Source organism: Arachis ipaensis, chromosome B9 (assembly GCF_059453495.1).
Source record: "Arachis ipaensis isolate K30076 ecotype BB chromosome B9, ASM5945349v1, whole genome shotgun sequence".
NCBI lineage: Eukaryota > Viridiplantae > Streptophyta > Magnoliopsida > Fabales > Fabaceae > Arachis > Arachis ipaensis.
Genome location: NC_142444.1, coordinates 154,795,570 through 154,814,551, shown reverse-complemented (window position 1 = coordinate 154,814,551; position 18,982 = coordinate 154,795,570). Strand labels below are relative to the sequence as shown.

At 38.2% G+C, this 18,982-nt stretch overlaps 2 protein-coding genes across 2 annotated transcripts; both read right to left on the bottom strand.

The window, feature by feature from the left end:
- Positions 1–2,812: 2,812 nt before the first annotated feature.
- Positions 2,813–4,272, bottom strand: LOC110266390 (uncharacterized; the record flags this gene model as incomplete). Its single annotated transcript, XM_088499412.1, has 2 exons — positions 2,813–3,261; positions 3,364–4,272. A coding segment is annotated over one exon (723 nt), but the record flags the coding sequence as incomplete, so codon positions are not given.
- Positions 4,273–14,298: 10,026 nt separating this feature from the next.
- Positions 14,299–15,725, bottom strand: LOC107616218 (F-box/kelch-repeat protein At3g23880-like). Its single transcript, XM_016318205.3, has one exon. It carries the CDS (start codon positions 15,585–15,587, stop codon positions 14,463–14,465), a length of 1,125 nt encoding a protein of 374 aa, XP_016173691.1. The 5' UTR covers positions 15,588–15,725; the 3' UTR covers positions 14,299–14,462.
- Between the last annotated feature and the right edge of the window lie 3,257 nt (positions 15,726–18,982).

The following is an 18,982-nucleotide window of genomic DNA, read 5'->3' as shown; positions in this document are numbered from 1 at the left end:
TAGACATCTAGTATAAAAATTAGTGGGTACATATCCATTCATCCAAATGTTTAATCAAGATGTCAGCAACACAAAAGATAATATTTCATAACGTGACAGCAATAAAACTCTAGCACACAAAAATAAATACCTTATACGCATTAATTGAAGATGATTTGAAGCTGTTCGAAAGGATGCTGTTGTAACAAGTGCAAATCAACCATACCACTAGCTCCTCTATCAACTTAGCCCAGCCTCAACCTTCAGCTAAAACAAATGCAGATTAAACATAAATAAATAATTTTGTATAGTTTAAAAAAAAAAGAAAAAATAAAATAAATTTTAATTTGAAAAAAATGACCTTTGCAACACTCGATAGTAGGATCTCAGAGCTATTCGTTCTCTTCATCTTGCTGCCAGTTGCTCCGTTTTCACTTACGGTTGCAACACCACTAACCGATGCCACTGTCCTTTCTCTTTGCGGTTGCATCAACAACCACCATCACCTTTGACTCATTGTTCTTCATCCTTGCCGTCGCCGAAAACAGATTCGGAGCCTCTACCTCCCTCTTCTCTTTTCTTTGACCATGGCACCGACCACCTTCATTATCTGTCTTACTTGCCAGATACTACTTTCATCGAGCTCCTTCTTGTTCAGAGAGAGCGCTACTTCCATCGAGCTCCTTCTTGTACAGAGATTTGACTGGACACTTGTTATGTATTTGAATTCAACACTTGTTGAACAATTAGCCTATACACTTGTCGAGTAAAGGACCTACTACTACTCTCTTATTGTATATTAATATAATAGAATATTAATAGATAGATTTTGTTATCAATGTTTGCACTTTACAGACGTTGATTTACTTTTTTTTATTCAGCTCGGCTGGAGGAAGGTCAAGTTTTTGTTTTTGAAAGCGAGGTGATATTGAGCCAACAATCAACTCTTTCACGGTATCGTTCAGGATTGGTGAAAGGAGCCACGTACAACTACATGCATAAATCAAGAAATCAATATTATCTTGTTGAATTTCTAATTGCATTTAAGCAGTTTTATTTCCTTATAATTTATCATTATTCATAAATACAATTTACAAAATAAAATTAAGTAAAAAATAAAGATAAAATCAAGGTTTGTAAACCTAACAAAATAACTTTTCATGAGAAAATTTGAGTTGGTATTTATAGATTTGCAAAAAAAATTACCGCTGCACTTGAAAAAAAGGTCTGATTAGACCTGTGGATTTGAGTCAGCTATTTCTGGCAGTGATGAAATATGAAAGCATGTCCTAAAGAAGAGGATTTTATTTTACTTCAATTTTAATAAATAAAGAACTATATTTTAAAACTTTCTATATATGATTTTACAATAATGGGTTTCAACATTCAACTAAAAGAATACAAACTAAGTACCTTGTCAATAAGCATATCCAGTCAAAAACCATCACATCCACCTTTTTTCTATTTGAACATTCTACTCATCAACATAAAGCAAGTAAAATTCAATAAAAAATGTATATACTTTAAGGAGTTGAAGAAACCAAAATGATTTTGGCAATCAAAAGGTATTCTTAATTGTTTAAATTAAGATTTAGCCAGTGACAATTTGATTTCGTTATCCAATTCAAAAAATAAAAGTGAAATCAAATTCAGACCGCACATCCAAAATGTTTGGTAATTCTACTTGCCAGATGTAAGTCTAGACCATCATAATTTAAAGTAGAAAAGTACAAAAACTCTTTCGAAGTTTAAAATTTATTGTTCATAGTAACCTACCTCAAATCGTCCATTCAGTACAACGATAACATTTGAAAGATCATTTGTGACAACAATATTTGTCACCTGCTTGTAGAAAGGTAAAAGTAAGTGGAAACCAAGAACCCAAGCTACACTTATGTGATAGTTTAAGCTTTAAACAGAGTTGGTTCTTAGCAATTTTTTGTGACAGGAAATTAACTAGACACAAGCCAAACTTAAGAATAAGATTGTCATTTTGGATGATTACCTGCCCGACAATGTCGGCGCCGGCATCAACTGCATATACCTAAGCAAGACAAATAAGAAACAAATTGAAAAAATGAATGAATAAACAAGGGACTGACTTAAAAATGTAACTATCATAATTCGCGGCAAATGGATTTTTGCTGTCAAAAGAGATCAATATGGGAAGATTCTGAGATACGAGGCAAGACTTGTGGGTAGAGGTTTTCACCAACCTGAGGGAGTTGGCTATGAAGAAATTTATAGCGTAGTGGTTAGACCAAGTACTATGTGATTTTATCTATAGCAGTGTCTTCCAAAGGACAATCTTTATGTTTAATAAAGAAAAACATAAACCCGTTTTACCTTTTTAAAACAGCCTCAAAGCAAAATTCTCTTTCGAATGACTTGTACCCAAAATTCTTCTTGGAAAATAAGGAGAAATCATGATTCTCTTTTCAAAAATTCTTTCAAAGTGTAACTTCATTGCTTTCTTAATTGTTCTAAGTAAAGGTAATAAAAGAAGCCATAATTTCACAATCCTTGAAATAAATAGGAAAGGCATTAAACTCAAAATTCTCCAAATAACATTTCAAATAAGGACTCGGATTCTATAGAAATTTCGGCAACATCTCCCCTAAAACTTGGACTTTGCCACCCAGTTCGGGTCCTAACTAAACCGTTCCTCAATCCCTTTCAACAGTCCAAAAATCCAAAAAAATCAATTCCAATTCAAGCATAATCCAACAGTCGCCTCATTGGCATATCTCAAGGAAACCGTTTCAAAATCAAATCAACATCAACCGATTTAACTCATTTCCAAAGCTTTAAAGAAACGACTCAGTAACAAAGCATTTGTCCCAAAACCAAGTCAATTAAAGTAATCCAGGCTAAATTCAAAAGTGTATTCGACTTTTCACATCATCAAAATAATTGACTCAATTCAAACCAATCCTCAACGGATTAAACTCAGATTTCAAATCTTTTAAAGAATCAACTTCAAAAAATTACATTTCACAAAGCCGCACAACAATTCAGCCAAACCAACATCCATAACCATACTAGTCAATCAAATAATACATAAGGCAATTACAATCACCAAATACACAATATCTCACATCAGTATCCATATGTAATAATTCCAACAATAAACTATAGTTTTCGGAAAGCCCCCTACCTCAACGCAAAACTATAGCCCAAACGCGTCACAGAGTCCTTTCCGCCTCAACCCGAAATCAACAATCGAAATCCCGGCAACCAAAACCTCGGTTCCAATCCACTTTCACAACAGTCTCAACAACCCTAATCGCAACATACAACAACCGAAACTCAATCGTATAGCAATTAACGCCGCAAAACTTAATAAAACAGCGATTAAAGGACTCTTCCAAACAAAACGCTTACCAAACTCGAGGGAACCAAGTAGCGGCTGCACCAGTGGTGGATTCCGGCAACACCAACTTCACAGCCGGTGACAAGAACGACGGCAACTCGCGGTAAACTCCTGACACAACCAGCCTTAGCAACAACTCTCATGGCCCATGGAGAAATTAACAGGTAAAGAAGCTGAAGCAGGGTTAGAGCTTCCCATCATAGAAGACTCAGCGGCTGTTTCCGGCAGCAGAGGTGGCGGCATCGAGGTTTTCCGGCGGCCAAAACAATAGCAACAGCACTAACCCAAAACAGAGCAGAATCTGAATGAGTGGCAAAACCCCAGGACAGTTCCGGCGACACAACAGTAGCATACGGCGAGCCCAGCAGCTCCGGTGATGGATCTTCGGTGATGGTGGAGGAAGGCGGCGACCCTCCACAGCGGCGAGCCCAGCCTCGCGGCGGCTCCTTTTTCGCGCACCCTCTCTCTCTGTGCGTGTGGTCAGCAGCGGTGGTAGGGACAGGTTCGACGGCGGAAACCCGACGAAACCAGCGGCGCTGTGCCTCCTCCACGCTCGCGAGCTCGACGGCGGCGATGTAGGGAGGGTGACGGCAGCGACGCGGCGTGGGCGCGGTGGCGACGAAGGCGCGGCGGCCCCCAAGCCCGCGACAGCCATCACTCGCGGACCAACCCTCTCCTCGGTTCTGCTCTCCCTGGCGACGGCGCCGATGGTGCGGCGGTGGCGGGCTGAACTGGAGCGCGATCGGCGGCTCGTGGTGAGTCGCAGTGAGGACGATGGCGGCGTGGGTGAAGCCCCCTCTCTTTCCCTCAGCTCTCTCAGAAGTTCTCCTCCCCTGTTTTGTGTCTGCGCTTTTCGTTTTTGGGGGGAGAAAGGGGCTTGCGGCTGCTGCTGCAGCTTCTGATGGAAACGGTAACGGGTTAGGGTTTTTAGGGTTAGGGTTTCATTTAAAAAAATGAGGGTTATGGGTATTTTAGTAATTTTATTTGAAATTGGGGATAATATGATAATTGAAACCCAAATTAAATCCAACATTAAATGTATATAGAAAATACTATTTGCTCATCAATTTTTACAAATTACTTTTAATAAAATGCCTAAATCAAATAATTAGAAATAATATACTTAATTTCTTCATTTTTTTAAAATAGCAATAGTAATATTTAAAATATTACTTACCTAATCCAAATCATATAAAATTTTTATTATTTTATAACTATTAACTTTATAATTTAAATATAAAAAATAATCCAATAATTATAAAATTGGATAATAATCATAACTTGTCTCAAATTCAATAAATCAAAACGTGCCTTAATTATCTTTAATAAAATTATTTCTGAAATTAAGGCTATAAATAACTATACGATTTGAAACTTGATCATAATAAGACTTTTCAAAGATTCTGTGTCTTACATTCTACCCACCTTATAAAAATTTTCGTCCTCAAAAATTGATACAAAACAAAAGAAATTTCATAACAGTTCACCTTTGAACATATTTAAGGAAGAAGTAAAAATATCTCAAAATATAAACATATATACGGTTTCCAAATACTTGGGTGGTCGTATGCATAAAGATACAAAAGTATGAGTGTGGTTGTAAAGCAAACTTTACAAGATGGGCTCAATGCACAAGGTCATATGATCTGAAGGCTTTACAAACACTTCAGGTGCCAAAATAGGGTGCAAATCAAAATAGGCGTTCACAAGGCAAAGTGGTAATAAATGTGGTAAAAGGCTGCAAGGCATGTTGATATTTAAACAGCGGCATAACGTTCGCTGACAAATCTTGTTCCCACTTCAGAATTTCAATTTCCTAACTCCACCAATCATTTTACAACCTCATAGCCAATCATAAGCCTAACACCCGCAAACTCGTTTGCAAGAAACAAAACACCCACAGCTCATAACGTTGTATACCTACCGTTTCGCCTTCCATATACACACATCACGTCTTAAAGAACTAACGCATCGCGTTACTACGTCTATAAGTCGCACGTGATATCAAAACAATTCTCGAGTCTACTCAGAAGGATACAAGATTTAGAAAGGAGAGACAATTGTCAAAGTTAATACTCATCAATTTGAGAGAATGTATCCAATTCTAGACAAACAAGGATACTCAAGTAATGAAGTTTGCTAGACACAATTTAATTGACAACTTCAAAGATAACCCTTGAAACAAAGAAATCCAATAGGATTAATAAGAAGAAAATCAGCGCATTAGTTTGAAACAAATTCAAGCTGAGTCAATGAAGTATGAGGTTTATAGAGAAGAATTCCTCAAACCAAAGACAAAGCTCACAGAACTTCAAGAGCACGATTAAAAACACTTCCGAATACATTGTTTTTAAAAGAAACGAAAACTTGCAAAAAAATCACTTCGCAATCTGAAAGAGAAGTTACACAACAAACATTCTCCAAGAGAGTAACAAAAGCATAAACGTGGCTTTGCCTTAATACAATTTCATGTTGAAATATATCATGTAGAGTTTTAAAAACAATATGCACACCGGCTTGGCTAAGAGCTAAAATATTTTCATCAAATATTTTAGAAAGTTAGTTAAGTGCACAATCTTAACCAAAAGTAATTCACAAAACTCAGGAGAGAAATCAAATGCTTGTTCGGAAAATCCCAAAGTCCATATTCAAACAAGCGTGTATGGAAGTCTTAGCAAGGACGAAAGAAAAAGTTAAACTCTACTTGGAAGAGAAAATCCGAGGCAAAAGTTTGCGTGTAAATTGGTAAAAGAAACAAGTGGTGCGTTACAAACGAACCGGTTTTCTACTAAATAAGGAAGCTTTTCAAAAACTTCATTTAAAATAGCGCATGCCAACTTAAAAATTAACTTCGTCAAAATCGAACAATGGTTTCAATCTCAATTAAGCAACAGAAAAAATAAATTCTGTTTAGAATTTCTTCAAAGAGAATTCAAAACTTCCTTAAAAGTTCAAAAACAAGACTCACAAGTGTTCTTGAAATCACCATCTCAAAAGGATATTCAGGAAGATTAGAATGTACTTAAAAGGAGTCAAGCCATAAAAGAAAGAATCTTAAATCAAAATAGTTAAAACAAAATCCACTAGGCGTGGGACATCAAACCAGCTTTCAATTGATTCAAAAGGATACAAAAATCACAGGAAAAGACAACTCAATCATTAGTAACTTCTCAAGAATAAATCTTTGACTAAAACTCTGTTAGAAACAATGAGAAGATAAACGATGCACTAATTTGAAACGAATCAAACTGACTCACATAAGGATGAAATTTACAAGAGATCGAAGGAGAACCAAAACCAATGGTAATGTTCACAAGGTGCAAAAGATTAGTTAAAGACAAAGTCAAGTATGGCATCCGTAGAGATGGAAGGCTTAAGAGAGAATTTAGTCCGTTCATAAGAAGAAAGCTATGAGTCCAACATTTTTAAAAGAAGTAGCAATGGCATAAACAATGTGGTATGCTAAATCAGACTCAAACCAAAAATAAATCAAGTGTAGTTCATCAAACGAAACTCAACCGAGACAAAAGTGGTAAATCCTTTCTTTTCAAAATTTTGAAAAATATCCAAATACAGAATCAAATGAAGATGTGCATTGGAACTATAGTAAAATTACTAGAAAGTCAAATTGTAATTTAAAGTAAATGCAGTTCCGTAAACCAGTAAAAGTACAGGCGAGATATTAGGAATAAATAGTTATTAAACTGTATAAGAAATCTTTAAGGTTTCATATATAGACAAGTATGTATCTATTCAACAGCAATGTTTATAAAAATCTCAAAATTGGCTGTGATCACTGTCAAATAAGAGAAAAATTGAATCAACAAGTTCTCTAAGAATGGGCTCGGAATCCGGAGTTAAAATGTACAACGCAATAGGATAAGTTCAAAGCTGTATCAAAGAACACGTGAATCAAGAAGAACTCAAACAGAGAAAGACAGATACAACAAGGATTTCAAACAATCATATGCACTTAGGATCAAACAAGAATACATATGAATAGAGGAATAGAGTGGAACATCAAACTACTTTTCAAGAGGAGTAGCAAACGAGAACTTCAAGTTAGGACATGAAAGAACAGATCGACTCGAGCAAAATCCAAGATACACAACTGAATAGCCTCGAGAAGTAGTTTCTAACGTTCCCAAAACCTGCGATTCGTTTTACTCAAAACTCGTATATCATCTATGACAACCCATTAGTGCTTTTATATACATAATTCACTAGTATTAAGCAGGCCAAACTTAATTCCAAGAATTATGCAATGCAAGACTAACAGCGTTAATCAACAGACTGTCATGTGCTTAAAGCTCTAATTCTCGTCATCCGACAAGACCTAATACATGACAAATGCTCAGAGTATGCAATTGAAGCATAGTCGGTCCATTCCTCAGGCTCTACAGGAAGAAATGCTCTGATACCATAATATAGCGCAATTCGATTTTGACAATGCCTTCCTAAATGACAAGCTAACTGAAACTGTATATATGATGCAACCACAGGGTTATTCTGTTACACTGGTACCAATCAAAAATGTTCACACACCAGTACACCACACAGAAGCACAAAATAGACCCGAACAGGGCACACATTTTAGTAGAATGACTAAACATTTTGGATGCGCATAAACTAGCCTATGTAGAGGCTTTTCTGGCAAAAGAGGCCGTGGACAGTAGTTCACAGTAATTCAGTAGTTCACAGTTTAACTAATAATAATTAATCACAATTATTCAACAAAGTTCACAGTTCATTTCAGTAACTTCATTTCACAGTTCACGGAAAAATAAAAAATTAAAGATCACAGTTCACACTTCACAGTTCACAACTATTCAACAAACAACAAAGTTCAGTAGTTCACAGCTTAACTAACAATAATTAATTAAAATTATTTAACAAAGTTCACAGTTCAGTTCAGTAACATCAGTTCACAGTTCACATAAAAATATAAAATCACATATCACAGTTCACACTTCACAGTTCACAATTATTCAACAAACAACAAATTTCAGTAGTTCACGACTTAACTAAAAATAATTAATCACAATTATTCAACAAAGCTCACAATTCAGTTCAGTTCAGTAACTTCAGTTCACATTTCACACAAAAAAATCGCAGATCACAATTCACACTTCACAGTTCACAATTATTCAACAAAGTTCACAGTTCACAGAAAAAAAAATCACAGATCACAGTTCACAATTCACACTTCACAGAATTGAAAAATTATTCAATTATAGTTAAAAAAATTGCCTAAAAGCTAGAAGAAGCCTTCAACAGAGCAATCGAGAGGGAGACAGAGACACCGAGACAAGGAGCACCTTCGAATGGGACAGTGACTGCGGTGGAGCAGAGCTAGCGCTGGCGGCGGCGTGGCTACGCGACGGAGGCTTCCACGTTCGCACGGTGGCCGCGCGATGGAAGGGAAGGAAGGTTGGGATGGCGGCTGCGCGATGGAGGGGAAGTGAGGGAGCAGGCAGTGGCTGTTCAAAGTTCCGACAGCGGCGGTAGCAGGCGGTGGCTGGATGGAGGTGAGGGACGACCAGGAGCTCAATGAGAGGAGCCCTGGACTGAGTGTCAGAGAGGCGTTCTGGATCTGGATTCTGGGTGATGGAGTCTGGGTAGGGCTATGTAAGTGACTTAGTGTGCACTGTGCAGCAGCTTGATGAAACGACGACGTTTGATTCCTTAATAAGAAAACCGGCCAAATCACGGTTCGGTTCGACCGATCGGTCCCCGACCGGTTCGACAGTTCAATTGTGGTTTTCGAAATTAGCGGTTTTATCATTTGCTTGATTTGTTTTTTCCAATGTTCTGAAAACTGGTTCGAACCGGCCGGTCAAACTGGTCAAACTGTGAATCGGACACTAAAGCGGTTCGAACATTAAGGAAAACCGTAAAATTAGAAAACCAGCATTGAACCGACGAATCGGCCGGTTACCGGTCGGTCGAACCGAACCGGGACCCGGCCGGTTTTTTAGCTGTGCAGCAAAACGCTGCCGTTTTGCGTTTTGTGAACCCTAATTCCCTTTGCCCTTCGCAGTTTCGTTTCACGCCCCACAGTTCAGCACTTCAGCTCCACTCTCATCAAGGGTCACTGGGTCAGAGAGATATAGAGAACGCCTGAACGCCATCACGATCCGTCGCGCCGTCAGCACTGTCGCGCCGTCAGCTCCGTCGCGCAGTCAGCACCGTCGCGCCGTCAGCTATGTCGCGCACTCAGCTCCGTCGTGCACTCAGCCACTTCGACCAGTCACCTCCGTCAAGCTCTGAGAGAAAGCAATAGAGTTCGGTTGAAGCGTTGAAGCCTGAAGCCTCAAGGTGCCTTCGAGCTCTGAGAGAAAGCAATAGAGTTCCAGGTAATTTTTATTTTAGTTATGAACTTATGATTGTTTGATTGAATCACTGAATAACTGTTGCATGATGAACTGACTATGAGTCTCTGATTCTGTGATGAAATCTGATACTGTGAACTCTGATGAAACTGTGAAATCTGATGAAACTGTGAACTCTGATTTTGTGAGCTCTGATTTTGTGACATGATTTTGTGAACAAAGAATTTTTTGAACTCTGATTTTGTGACATGATTTTGTGAACTCTGATTTTGTGAAATCTGATTGTGTGAACTCTGATTGTGTGAAGTGTGAACTCTGATTTTGTCAACACTGATTTTGAGACATGATGAACTGCTAAACTTTGAATTTTGGATGTTGTTTGTTCATTTGTTGTGAACTTTAGAGTTGAGATTATTGGGTTGGATTGCTGGTAATATTTAGGTATGGATGAAAGTATCAACCAAGAACTACCTAGGAATAATAATGCTGAAAATAATTCTGCTTCGAATGAACGTTCTCTTCCTCCCGCGAGTAACGAAAGTCAGTCACAAACTTCTAATGTTCGGGGGAAAACTGATCCTGCTTGGAGATACGTTGCTTTATAAAATATAAATGAAAAACCGCATTACCAATGCTTATTTCGTCTGAGTACTTTTGGGGGCAGGGAAATTAATAGAATAAAAAATCATTTGGCGAAGATAGGTGGAGACATTAAGAAGTGTTCTAAGGTCCCGTATGATGTAGAAAAATAAATGGAAGATTTATTGAAAGAGATTCAGAAAAGTAAAACTAGTATAAGGAAAGTAAGTTTCAACGAAGATGGTACCGATGAGTGTGAGGATGCAATTGATGAAGCAATACCGCAAGAAGAACAACAAACTCCGAGTCAGTTACCAACTAAGGAGGTTATTGGAGGCGATCCAACAAAGAAAGCAAAAACCATTATTCCTCCTATGTTTGCACCAAGAACAACTCCGGGAAGTCAACCAAGTCTGAAAAGTGTGTTTCAAAACATAGAGGCGCTTCATGAAGTTGATAAGCGAGTGGCTAGATGACTTTTGGATTGTAGGATTCCTTTCAATGCGGTTATGTCACCTTTTTTTCAAGATATGTTGGATGGTGTAGCTGGCTTTGGGCCTGGTTATAAAGGTCCTTCTTATGACTCTTTGAGGGTTAACTTATTAGCCGATCTCAAAAGGGAGTGTCAAATGGTTGTTGATAGCTATAGGTCGGCTTGGAAAGAAATTGGATGTACTCTCATGGCTGATGGTTGGACAGATCAAAGGCAAAGAACGTTGATTAATTTTTTGGTTTATTGTTCGAAAGGGTTATGCTTTGTGAAATCTGTAGATGCCTCAAGTATGGTTAAAAATGCTTCAAGCTTGTGTGACTTGTTTTCAGAGGTGATTGAATGGATTGGACCTAATAATTATTTCATCTTTTCATTTCATATCATTAGATTTTGTATAGCTAATATACTAGGCTTATCATATATTGTATTAAATTTGTTAGGAAGGAAAGAAAAAAAAGAAAGCAAAAGTCGCAATATGATCCAATCGATATTGAAACTATTGATAAGGTTGATTTTTGGGTGACGGAAGAGGTTGTTGAAAAAGAGCCTGATCTTCCAAGTAATATTGAAGACTTGCTTGGTGAGTATTATAGTTTATTGATCAGACAATAAATTACAATAGTTTTGATCTTTAATTTATTGATAATGTGTTATATTTTCTTAGATGAGATTGATGCTGATTTAGATCAAGGTGGTGGTGGTGGTAGTACTAGTACATTTTATGCTGCACCACTTGCTTTTTTTGGTCCAAGTAGTGGAAATGAAGGTGATGGAATAAATGACGCAAATCTGCAGCAAGTTATGGAGGATTTTGATGATTGATGACAAACTTGGATCATTTTGATGCTGCTATGTTATGTTTGATTGGTTGTTTTGTTTGTTGACTTTTGATTTTTGAATTTGTATTTGAATGAGATTATAACATTTGATTTATGTAATACTTTTAATTTGAATGATATTTTAAAGTTTAGATTAGACTATAATTATATTTTCATGTGCTTATTTATATTTTATTTATTATTTTATTATAAAACGGTTTTTACGGTTCAACCACGGTCGAACCAGTTGAACCTATAAACCAGTACTTAGAGTGATTCGATGATCGGTTCAGTTTTCAAAACCTTCGTTTTTTCAGCAGTTTACGATTCAACTGGTTCGGCCGACCAATCTAAACCGATTTTCAGAACATTAGTTATGGAGAATGCATGCGCGTGTGAGAGAGAGAAAGAGAGCTCTTGGGAAGTTTTGATGTTTGGGAAATAAAGTCCAGTAGCTTCAGTAAATTTGGGACTAACACAATTAACGCCAGTAATTGGAGGATTAATTTGGTTGAACAAAAATTACAGAATTAATTTGACTTATATGTTAGAAATAAGATTTGAGAGATCATTTTCACTGTTTACACATTATTTTACAAAAATTATTTGAGAGAGACGAATGTGAAATAAATTGAATAGTTATATAAAATTAAATAATTCTCTTTTGAGTAATTTTTGAGTTAAACAAAACAATAAATAGATAGTCAATTTTAAGTTTATCAAATTAAATTCATACGTCTAAATAATATTTTAAATAATAAATTTAAAAATGAGTTACTTTTTAATGATATGATAATATATATAATTAATTAATTATATAAAAAAAATATGATACAGTAGAAATTAATTTTTCTTTTTATTCGTTGGGTGGTGATCCACGTGTATTGGCAGACCGCAGAATGTAAGAGTTCCTTTTTAAAACTTGCATTTTGAAGAAGCGCTGTAGTTCATATACCACACAATGAATTGTGAAAGTTTATAAGTGTTGAGAATTAGTCTTGACAATGTGAAATAGATATCTTAAAGTTGTCTATAAGAAGTATCTGAAATGGATGTTGTAGTATGCTATAATAATTAGCAAGAAATATCAGTTGTTATTGAATACGTAAGACTGTTATTGAATTGCTCTTTGTTTCAAAAGAAAATTTATCCTTTTATTCTTGCAGAGCATGTTTATTCCATAATTGTATGCAAATTTGTGTGGAACTTTTTAAGAATGAAATAGATCAAACTCTATCATCTACTCTGAAGCCCTTGGGATACCTCTTCACATCTTCACAATATTTGATTATCTGATTTTGGTGCTTTTGTGGTTTCCAATTCAATATTTGCTTCTGCCTCCAGCTATCTTATATAGTTGTGGTGGGGCATAATGGAATCATCAATGACTTGAGGAAAAGCAAAATGAAGCTCTTGCTCCTATTGCATGTACCGTGGATTGATATCTCATTTACCAACTGGCTACAAGTGGTATGGACGAGGATAAAATTGATAGTTGCATTATCTGAGTCACTTCTTTTTAAACAAGTAATCATATTATTGTTAGAGTCATTGAACTCACCTGCGAAGAGAGTTCATTTGTATTCTGCATCAAGTCCAAATACAAATTGCTGCTGACTGGGGCCCCTTAGTTGATGTTGTTGTTAATTGTTTCTTAAACCTTGGATCAAAGCTTTTGTGCAATGGATTCAGAAAGGGACACCTCCAGTATAATTTGGGTTTGGGAGCATGGTATGGCAATTTAACTCGAACTCAAATCTGATCAGTAACTTGTGTTTGGATTTTCAAGAATAGGAAGCATGTTGAGATTCACTGTAACAACTGGTACCTGAGGTAAGAAATTTAACAGCAATAGCAAAATAGAAAACAGAATTGAAGAGTGGATCAAAGTGATTAAAGGTTTAAAATCTAATAAGTGCATCTGTTGAAGAATGTTTAAGACCTTAGTCAGTGGTTGATAGCATAAAATGGTAGCATTATCTTTGATGTTCTAGTAGATTGTCACCTATGTTGTATATATAACTACAAATTTATTCAAGTCATACCATTATTTTAAATGTTAATCAGAGCTTCTCTTGCTGAATATATTTACTTGAAAGTTTTCCTTGTTCCCACCAATTTCAACAAGAGTTCTCATGTTGAAGCTACTCCTATATTTAGTATGTATTTTATGACTGGAAATTTTATGGAAGTGGTGGCAAAAAGAGTAAGTGCCTGCATACCTAGGACCTTTGCTTTTGATTAATTGTCATGAACCCAAGATTTAGGAATCCAATAGTATACATCTTTCATGCATTGCTTAGGTAGCGTTTGTTTTGAGGTACTGAGACAAAGACCGAGAGACTGAGACTCAGTATCGTGTTTGTTAGTTTAGAGACTGATACTAAAATTTTTGTCTGTCTCTAAAATTTCAGTATTTCAGTACCTCCAAAAAGTAGGACACAGGGGACTAAAATTTTTAGAGATAAAGACTGAAACTTTAATAACATTTTATACTTAAAATACTTTCATTTCAATTAATTAATTCCAATTTTACCCTTTGTGCAAATTAAATTAGAGTTTTATTCTTGTTTCAATTCCTGTCTCCCATTTTGCACCAAACAGAATACTGCGATTTATTCAATCTCTGTCTCTTGGTCTCTGTCTCTCAGTCTCAGTCTCAGTCTTTCCGTCTCTGTCTCTCCACCAAACGCTACCTTAGTGTTTTCCAACATTATGCATTAGATTATGCAATACTGATAGAGATAGCCATTGGGGATAATCATATGGACAAAAAGTAGAGTCACCAAGTTGAGATAAACAACAAAATAAACTGCATTGATGAATGAGAGTAACACTTACAATAACAGAAAGTCATTAAGCAATAAACATGGACTGACTTGATTTAATCAGTAGTGAAAACTTGGAAGACCTAAATGGGAGGGCGAAACCAAGCTTTCATGGTAAACATAGCAGTACTGATGACCTGCCATGTAAAGATTTCGTTGCGATGCTCGGCCATCATTTGCTTCAATAATAACTAAATTGAAAGATACATTATCATACGGACTGAAGAAAACAGCCAGAACGTCATCATTTTCCGTCATGTACATGGCTTTAAATGAATAACACGTTAGAGTTTCTTGATGCCGCTTACTAAATATGGTGATGAACTTAGTCCAAGACTCTTGGACTCCATAATCCTCCATCACCCAGAAGATCCAACGACCATACTTTTCCTTCAAACAAACACAAAGCCTGTCCCTCAACGCACCCACGGCAGGAACATAACGCTCGTCACTATTATCCATACCAGGCAGAGACAATGGGCAAAAATTCTCGTTGGCTAAGTGAAAGGAAAGGATCACCCATTCGAGAAAGTTGCTACGAGCCTGAGCTGCCCAATTTAGAGTGCCATACACAAACGTCCCTATCGCCGGCTTGGGGTCGTAAGATGGGGGATCTTGCACGATGGTTGTCCGAGAATTCGAACCGAAAGTGTGAATTTTGTGGCCATATAGAAACTTGTAATTATGATGCACACGATCATAGCCAAAACCATACATGTTACCCGGTTGCGACGCAATTTTCAACCAATCGGATGCTGATCTGGTACAGGGATTCCACAATCTGATGGATTGCCGCAGATAACCGGTAATCCAGCGGAGGCAGATCAAGCCATTGCAGGAACCCAAGATATCCAGACCAACATCCATCTCGAAGAACCCATCTTCATTAAGAGGGGAGGATGGGTTCGAAAATCGGATTTTGCGATCATTTGAAAAGCTATATATCAGTCGTGGGCGGGTCATGCTTGGATCTGCTCTTGACCAGTGAAGGTGGTCTCTGGCGAATACGGGGTTGGAGATGAGTGCATTCCATGATTTGCACACAATCTTCAATTTCACAAGGGTACTCGCCGGAACCCTCACCAGGATCTCCTCGATCACCTCGCTCGGAAGGATGGGTGGCGCCTTTGTTGGAGACAGGGGTTTCGGCCGCTTGTCGGTGGTTCCGAGAAGGTTTCCCCGCATTGTAACAGTAACACTAGTTAATAGGAAAAGTCTAGGGGGCAGCAATTTTATTGCATTTTGGCCAGCATGTAACCAGTAGAGAAAGGTGAGTCATTGGATGAAATCTCACGCCAATCTCACACCATCAAATCATCATTGATGGCTAGTTGATGGCTACCAATCACAAATGTTGCTGGCCCCCTAGCATTGCTCCTAGTTAATATGGTGTTTGGATTTAATTTTTAAATTTAATTACTTTATTATATTATCTTTTAATTTTTATTTAATCATATTTTCTAAATTTTAGAATAATAATGCTCCGTATTCATATAAAAAACTTAACTAAGTCTCCAAGCACTTTTTTTGTTAACGTCCCTCTCCCTTTTCCCCACGCGCGCCCCTTTCTCTCATATTAACGTAATAGAATTACGTAAACTTCTTCTTTAACATAGACATTCTTCAATGTTAACGATTTGGATACGCAATCTCTGTTGCTCATTGTTCTTCTTCTTTTTTCTTCTCTTCTATTCGTTGTTCTTTTCTGCTGCTCGTCCTTCTTTTTCCTATTCTTCTTCGTTTTCTTCTTCGTTTTCGGATTTCAATATTCTATCAAAACAATGAATGATTCAACTTCAAATCAGTTGAATGAGAGCAATTTGGATTATTCTTCTGAAACGAATCAAGCGAACGAGGTTTGGATTGTTTTTTGAATCGAATTGAATGGTGTTCATACCCTGACCCAAAACATAAGCCAGACCCAATAAAGCTGAAAAGGACCTACTGAGAGAGTAGCCTCTACCATATACCCGACCTCTTTGAGGAGGTCAGAATCGACGAAAACGGGCAGCTTATACTTACCCACGTAAGTAACTGCCTCCCTAAATCTCTCACCCACTTATAGAAGGGAGATCTCAACAGCCCTAAGATAAAGGGACGGTTATCCATCACCAGAAGTGGAACTACTCTAATGGTGGTTATTGGTTCATCACCTATAAATACCCTACACTCAGGTACCTTTAAGTTCCAATACATCAGAAACCTACTTAACCCCTTACTGACTTAGGAATTGGAGTGTCTTACAGGTACCACCCCCACCTTTTCAGACACGCAACTCAGACGGCGGCTCTCTGACACAGGACAAGTCGGAGACCACTCCCTCGAGCATTTGGGCCTCGCCTCAAAGCCCAAACATTATCCGGTTTCAGGTAACCCTCGGAACATTGGCATCATTGCCGGGGACCTGGAAAACAACACTCCATGGCAAACGATCAGTATGAAGACGGACGCACAGCGTCTAAATTAGAACAAGAATACCAAGATAGGATAAACAACAACCAAGCTCTAGTGATACATCCCCTAAGAATGGAGGGACCTCATGGTGAAGGCCCCTCCGATGACCAACACCAAAGGAGAATCCCATCCGAGGTTCGTCTCCCCGAAGGGGAAGAACAACCTCATAGCGCCGACCTCATGGGATTGCTACATGGACACCATGGTCGACTTAAACAACTGGAGCAGGAATTAGAGCAACAACGAAAAGCGGAGAAAAGCCTAAGGAAGGAGATCAAACGGCGAAGGGAGCTATAGGAGAGGCTCTCAAAGATAGAATCCAACCTTTGAAACAAGGATTCTCGCACAGTTCAGGAAGATAGCCCATTGGGAGGAGAAGATCCTTTCACCGAAGATATCATGCGGGCTAAAGTTTCTAGAAACTTTAAAAGTTCCGACATGAACCTATGCGACGGGACAACCGACCCGAAGCACCACCTCAACAATTTCAAGTCGGATGTATTTGGCTGACGCCTCAGACGCTACTCGCTGCAAGGCTTTCCCGACAATCTTGACAAACGCGGCCATGAAGTGGTTCGACAACCTGCCCCCTAGGTCGGTTATGAGTTTCGACGACCTAGTGCGTAAATTCCTTACACGATTTTCAATTAAAAAAGATAAGATCAAGCATGCACCCAGCCTACTCGGAGTCAAACAGGAGGTCAGAGAACCCCTGAGTGACTATATGGAAAGATTCAACAAAGCATGCTTGGAAATCCAAGACCTGTCTACTGAGGCGGTAATATGGGGCTGGTCAATGGTCTCCGAGAAGGACCCTTCTCCCAATTTATCTCAAAAAGGCACCTGACTTCTTTGAACGATGCAAGAGTGAGCTGAAAAGTACATCAACATGGAGGAAAATGCCAGGTTACAATAACTGAGATAGCGACTTGGGCATCCGCATCAGCTAAAGGAAAAAGAGAGGGAGCCCAAGAAGAAAGAAGAAGTCGGACCCGAGAAACCTAGAAGGTACCACAATTATACTCCGTTACGAGTTTCTCTCGTGGACGTTTATAGAGAAATCTGTCACACCGAGAAGCTCCCTCCCCCACGTCCAATAAAAAACAAAAAGGGTGGAAGCTATAATGAATATTGTGAGTACCACAAGCTGTACAGACATTCAACAAATGACTGTTACGACCTAAAAATATGATAGAAAAGCTGGCCAGGGAATGTCGGTTAGACAGATATCTCATGGAAAGGTCAAACAATCACAGAAAAAGAAAAAGAGACGACGAAGAATTTGACCGAAGAGGTCCGCTCCCACAGACTCTAAAACGACACGTTCACATGATATCGGGAGGATTCACTGGAGGGCGGTTGACCAAGTCGTCTCAGAAGAGACATTTAAAAGAAGTCTACCAAGTTGGGAATGATGGACCCGATCTCCCAACAATCTCTTTCACCAAAGAAGACGGACAGGGCATTGTACCCGGGCACGACAATCCAGTAGTAATCACCATGATCCTTGCCAATGCTCACTTGCACAGAACCCTGGTAGACCAAGGCAGTTTAGCCGACATACTATTTAAGCCAGCATTTGAATTCGCAATTGAGTTAGTACCTGGAGCCGGTCCGATATCGATTACTCCTTACAGGATGTCACCTTTAGAAATGGCTGAGCTGAAAGCTCAGCTGGAAGATCTGTTGAGTAAGCACTTCATTCGACTAAGTGTTTCTCCGTGGGGAGCACCAGTGTTACTGGTAAAGAAGAAGGACGGAAGTATGCGCTTGTATGTCGATTATCGGCAACTGAATAAGATTACTGTGAAGAATAAATATTCATTACCTAGAATCGACGACCTAATGGAGCAGTTACAGGGTGTCGGTGTGTTCTCTAGGATTGATTTGCGATCCGGGTATCATCAAATAAGGGTTAGAGGTGAAGATATTCTGAAAACTGCTTTTAGAACACGTTATGGTCATTATGAGTATACGGTGATGTCTTTCAGATTAACCAATGCTCCGGAAGTATTCATGGATTATATGAACAGGATTTTCTGGCCGTACCTGGACATGTTTGTTATTGTCTTCATTGATGATATCCTTGTTTACTCTAAGACTGGAGAAGAGCATGCTGATCACTT

What these genes read in the sequence shown, in the direction of transcription:
- LOC107616218 (XM_016318205.3), bottom strand. Translation starts at nt 15,587, where the DNA reads ATGCGGGGAAACCTTCTCGGAACCACCGACAAGCGGCCGAAACCCCTG.